Source organism: Cryptotermes secundus, unplaced genomic scaffold (genome assembly GCF_002891405.2).
Source record: "Cryptotermes secundus unplaced genomic scaffold, Csec_1.0 scaffold364, whole genome shotgun sequence".
Lineage (NCBI taxonomy): Eukaryota > Metazoa > Arthropoda > Insecta > Blattodea > Kalotermitidae > Cryptotermes > Cryptotermes secundus.
Genome location: NW_019733841.1, coordinates 1073888 through 1079627, shown reverse-complemented (window position 1 = coordinate 1079627; position 5740 = coordinate 1073888). Strand labels below are relative to the sequence as shown.

Genomic DNA, 5740 nt, shown 5'->3' with positions numbered 1-5740 from the left:
CAAACCCACCACACACCAAACCCCACCCCCGCCACAACGTACTCTGTAGGTAGCCCATGAGCTTACGGCTAGTGTGAATCACGACACTCAAGGACAAACAGAGAAGGCAGGCCAGCTGACAGGTATAGTGCGTGGACCCACCAGAAGACCACACTTTTCTCGGGCCATTATCTCCGTAACCGTTCAACTTTGGACATAGGTGTTTTGGGTTATATCAGCATACTTTAACATAAGGAACACCCTCCCGAAGTTTGGTCCATTCCTCCTGGGACACACTGTATATATATTTTAATTGTTATTCATCTTATGTTAAGACAGTCTTATGTAATATATCAATGTAATCTACTGACAGTTTCTATATCCAATGGTTATGTACCTGAATGGATTGATGAATGATACTAAAAATAAATAAATATTTGTTGTGATAATTAACCCAACTCCTATATACAGGATGTTTCATGACTTTAGGGCATAACTGCAGGAGGTGATTTCCTAGGTCTTTGTGATCAAAAAAGTTCATATAAACATGTGTCCGATTTTGGACGGTTATGGAGTTATGACCGTTTTAAACTCAGAATAGAAGGTAACGATTACTGACAATAAATGGAACAAAATAATAAATGATACATTTAAAGTATGAATGTAAAGTAAACTTTGTGAAATTACCTTTAATTTGAATTGATTGGTGCTTAAAGCTGATTTTCGAAAATGTCACTGCCGGCCGCAACACAGGCTGCTGCTCGGTTGTGAACCGCGCCAGACATACCAACGAGAACGCTCTGTCTGTAGCTGGCTAAAGATAGCGACCTGCTAACTGACAGACGCGGTTCATACGAGGGCGTGTACGGGAATGAAAAAAGGTCATAATTCCATAACCGTCCAAAATCGGACACACGTTTATATGAACTTTTTTGATCACAAAGACCTAGGAAATCACCTCCTGCAGTTATGCCCTAAAGTCGTGAAACACCCTGTATACAGCACTATAAAGACAGGTCATAATCACTAAGCAACAGAATATTAGGATTAGGGACAATGCAGGTGATGCAACCCTGTTAAATATTCTGATTTATGTGTTCAGTGTCTGACATTGTCTGTCTATGGGTTTCAACTAGTCCGACCTCTCCATCCGCATTCTATCTTGTTTTATTTATATCAGCATTTTCTTACAACTGAATACATGCCTTAGTTATGGGTCCCCTTCCACTTGCTCCAAGAAGTGCTGCAATACTGTGCTATCTACAGGAACCTGAAGGAGTTCTGATCCATCTGGGCTGCGACGTTTGTGTACCAGCTTATGGTCCAGGAACTCAGTGAGTTGAGCCCGAAGTGCAATATCTGAACTTACCAAAAGAGCTTCTCTTGCAGACCAGTAGAGGTCTTTGAATTGCAAGCCTGCAGAATAATTTGTACAGTGAAGACAATAAATGGAGCAGAAATCATTCAAAGAAACTTCTATAAAAAATAATTAAAAAGAATTCATGGTTCCTCCAACATTTCTTTAGGAGCAATAACTACTCGTTTCTTTCTTGTTCCTCTTTCTGTTAGTGTCAGGAAAGCAAGGGATTCCACAACAGTCTAATTACACTTTTTGGAGACTAATGGAGGTTTCCTTTGATGTGTCTTTGAATAATTCACAACATAAGATCTAAAAGTTTGTGACAATGGTACATTAGTACAAATATTATTTTTTCGGACATTATCCATCGTCTTTGTCTTTATCTCTGGACTGGAGATAGGGACTAGCTCTATCAATGGGGCCCAACTGAGTAGGTTTTACCTGAAGATGGAGACAGAATCCAGTCCCTGAAACGTGTTTTGAAAAATAAACAGGATGGTTTTTAGATAAAGACAAGATGATGGATAATGTCCAAAAACATAATATTTATATGAATTCACAACATATGTACATATTTAGATAGTATGCGATGTATTTTCATGACTTCTCCTTAGTTTTTACAGGAAATTTCATGGGTAGAATTTTGAACAACTGGTCATATTTTGCCTTTATTTTCAAAATGGTGAACATCAACAAGAAGTCAGTCCATATCACCTCCATATTTTGCTTCTCGACGAGGCAGCAAATTCACAGAAACATATTACTTCACACTACATACATACACTTCTGGTTGCTGTTCAGATAACATCATGGTGATAGACATCACTCTCTATACGATGGGGTACCCAAAAGAAACCGAACTAATTTTTTTGTGGGCAGAGCTTTTGTAGTACCGCGTTTTGCCGCTATGAGCGCATAGAGCTAACATTCCTGAGTCGATAAGCCGACTACCGTTGCTTCAGAAGGTAAGGACTAGTTTTGGCAGAGTTTATAGTGACAGCTGTTTTGTGTGATCGTCGTTTTTGCAATGGCCTGAACACATGAAAATGTTGAAAAAATTCGTGAAATCATCAAGGAAGATCGACGACGGACCATTGAAGAAATTGTGGAGCTGTCGGGAGTGACTTGGAGCTCAGTTCAGCGAATTTTGACAGAAGATTTGGGAATGAAAAGGGTGGCTGCGAAATTCGTGCCACGACTGCTGACTGCTGAACAAAAACAAGGTCGCGTGGAAGCATGCTGTGCTTTGAAAGAAGAGTCCCGAAATGATGAAAACTTTTTTTTGTTTCCTCAAATGAAAAGAGACATGAAAGGAAAGCATTTTGCTGATGTTGCTGAGGTGAAGGAAAAAACGACAGAGGCACTGTCAAGCATCTCAAAAGATGAATTTAGACAATGTTTTGAAAAATGGAATAAAAGACTAGACAAGTGTATTAGTGTAAGTGGAGAGTACTTTGAAGGGGACTGAAGGTTTGTGCTTAAAATTTGAATAAATAAGTTTAAAAAAAAATAAGTTCGGTTTCTTTTGGGTACCCCCTCGTATATTATAACACAGCATCCTACTGCATTGGAGCCAACCATGTATCTATAGTAATTCTGTTCCATCACTACTAACTGACTTATTGCTGTTTCTGCTTCGAGAGCTACTATTTTAATCAATCTTTTGTGTTTGAGTCTCATTTTATGACCGACGGTCAGTCGGCCAGTCTGTCTTGGCATAAAGCACCCATCTGGGGCTTGCGACCAGATCTTTATTATTGTTTGACGGTTATGGTCCTGTTTTCTGTGGGCACCCTCTCTAACGAGAGGACGGGTCTGTCTTTTGTATATGCTGCTAGCCCTTGCCAGCACAGTCCTCGGGTCCAAGTCCCTTGGTACTTGAGACCGTATATTACTCTCTCAAATTTGAGACTTCCCTTTTCGTTGCCTCCTATGACTCACAGGGTCGCGGTGGAGGTATTCGAACCTGCCTCCACATGGGCGGGTATTTGTATTTTAACCCTTTACTTAATAGTTGTATTTCCTCACCTGTGAACTGTATATTTGTATTATTTTATACTCTCTTGTAATTTGTGTTATTGTGTCCTATGTTTTTTAGTTATTTACTTAACTCATGTATTTTGTGTTGTTGTTTATGGTGTACTTTAGTCATTTCTTGTTGTAATTTTTAGTTTATGGATTGTTTGATATTGTTGCATTATAGATGGATCACTGTCTAAAATTTGGAGGGGACTCAACCTTTAAGCCAGCAAGTCATGGTAAATATGGTCCTAAAAACACTGTTCCTATTGTGACTATGTAACATTTTGAGGAGACAATCAGCGTTTCTTGATCATGCATTAAAATGATGCTCAAGCAAACTGAGCACTTCTGCCTCAAGAATTGAGTAAATTCTCTATTCCGATATACAGAACTCAAGATTCTTGAGTGCTGATTTTCTTCTAGAGAATAGAGGGGCCCAGAGGGTGAGTTAAATCTACCTTTATGGATTACTGGTTATAAACACTATGGGAAGATAACCTGCAAGTACAGTCAGTGCAAAAAGTCATGGAAGGGAAGTAGTGGCTAGTTAGGAAACGCGTGTTATAAATGAAAGGACAGAAAAAAAAAGTTGCCACTTTATGGAAATTTTTTCCATGCAGGTAATATTAACAAAATGACAGTATCAATGATTTTTCCAGTATAATGGCATTCTCATATTGATTCTATTGTGGTTACACTGTTCCTTTAAATGCCCATTAAAGGCCACAGAATCAAGGGATTCAGTGTCACCCCCTCTACAACCAAGCGGCGACTAAGTGTCTGACGCATCTACAATCAAGCTGTTGGGATCTAGTTGCATGATTCATACCTAAGTATGTTGGATCCTTTTGGTTTTTCAGCTGATGGCGTACCATTATGATAAAGATGCTGCGTGCATTAGTAGTCAGGGAATGGAACACATTGGACAGGGATGATAATGCCAGGCCACCAGACCTCTGCACTAGCAATGAGTTCTCAAACTGTGTCTCTCCTGTGTAAGGTTGCAGAGATGTGACATCCCACCAAACAAAGTTGTACCGACTTAGTTTTGCATGATCCCAGACTGCAATAAAACCAAAAATTGAATATTCAAGACACTGAAGACTAATTTGAACCAAAAACTTCAATTTCACACATTCTGTTCCTCAAATATTCATGCATATGACAGAGGACTACAGACCACTGTATTCTTAAGCATAAACCATACAGAAGATTAATTACTTCATCTTATTAAGGAAAAAGTGAGAATGGATTACATAAATAATGATTAAGAGATGTTTCCAATCGATATAATGACGAGAATTTGCAGGAATGTGGCAAAATTAGTGAAATACGTTCTTGTACATATTCATCAGAATCAACAAAAAGTAATGTCTCTTGGTCAGTGTTCAAAAGCTGTCAGTCCAATTGGATAACATACTTTGTACCTATTCAAATTTTTGCTTTACGTTCTGTGCTTTCTTGGTGAAGGGTTGTAACACCGTGTATTTGCAGATAGCCCATGTCTTGGAGGAGCTATGTTCCTCTGAAATGCTGGGCTTTCTCCAAAGTACACAGCGTTACAACCCAGAAGATCATAGCCACTCCTGTGAGAACCTCAAATCTCATGAGACAATTTTTGATTAAATTCCACATTTGAAATATAAAAAAGCATTCATAAAAATAATTTTGAAAGGAGCAACAAAAAGACAAACTTACAATTTACTTTTAGATATATCTGGAGACAAGACAGAAAAATAGAGACCCCCACAAACATTCTGTACAAGCTGCACTCCTATCAAATTAGTTTTTCAGAAAGACCAAAATAAATTGGGGTGTGGTGAATGAATTTAATCTCAAATCATATTTGAACAGAAGCAATCCTAGAATATTAATTCCTGCATAAATTTCATTCTAATTTATTGCTGGATCATGTACATATAATAAGAACATGCAGCAATTTTTTTTCCTTACAGATGAAGTATATACGTGGTGCAATCCAAAAGTTCCCGAAATATATTAATAAAAACTATTACATCTTACCTAGATCTTATTCTGCACCATCGCCTTCAAAGTAGTCCCCTTGGGAGCGCAGACACCGATCCCAGCGTCTCTGCCACTTTTGAAATGCATCCTGGAAGTCTTTCTTTGTTAGGGTGTTTAGTACCGTCTGTGTTTCCGCTTGAATTTCCTCAACTGTATCATATCTTCGCTCCTTCAACTTGAGTTTCATCTTGGAGAAGAGAAAGAAGTCACATGGAGCTAAGTCTGGCAAGTACGGTGGATGAGGAACAACTGCCATCTTGTTTTTAGCCAAAAATTCCTGCTCAATGTAAGCCATATGCGGTCGTGCGCTGTCATGGTGGAGTACCCAGTCGTTCGTGCGCCACTTCTCTGGAC

At 38.8% G+C, this 5740-nt stretch overlaps 1 protein-coding gene across 1 annotated transcript in view; it reads right to left on the bottom strand.

Moving 5' to 3' along the window:
- The window catches only part of LOC111868229 (origin recognition complex subunit 2), a 23695-nt gene that overhangs the window by 5341 nt on the left and 12614 nt on the right, over positions 1-5740 (bottom strand). Inside the window, exons 8-9 of the mRNA XM_023858676.2 lie at positions 4191-4424; positions 1185-1395 (exon numbers count right to left, since the gene is read on the bottom strand). Coding sequence (XP_023714444.1) covers positions 1190-1395; positions 4191-4424 — 440 coding nt within the window. The 3' untranslated portion in view covers positions 1185-1189. The remainder of the gene's footprint in view (positions 1-1184; positions 1396-4190; positions 4425-5740) is intronic.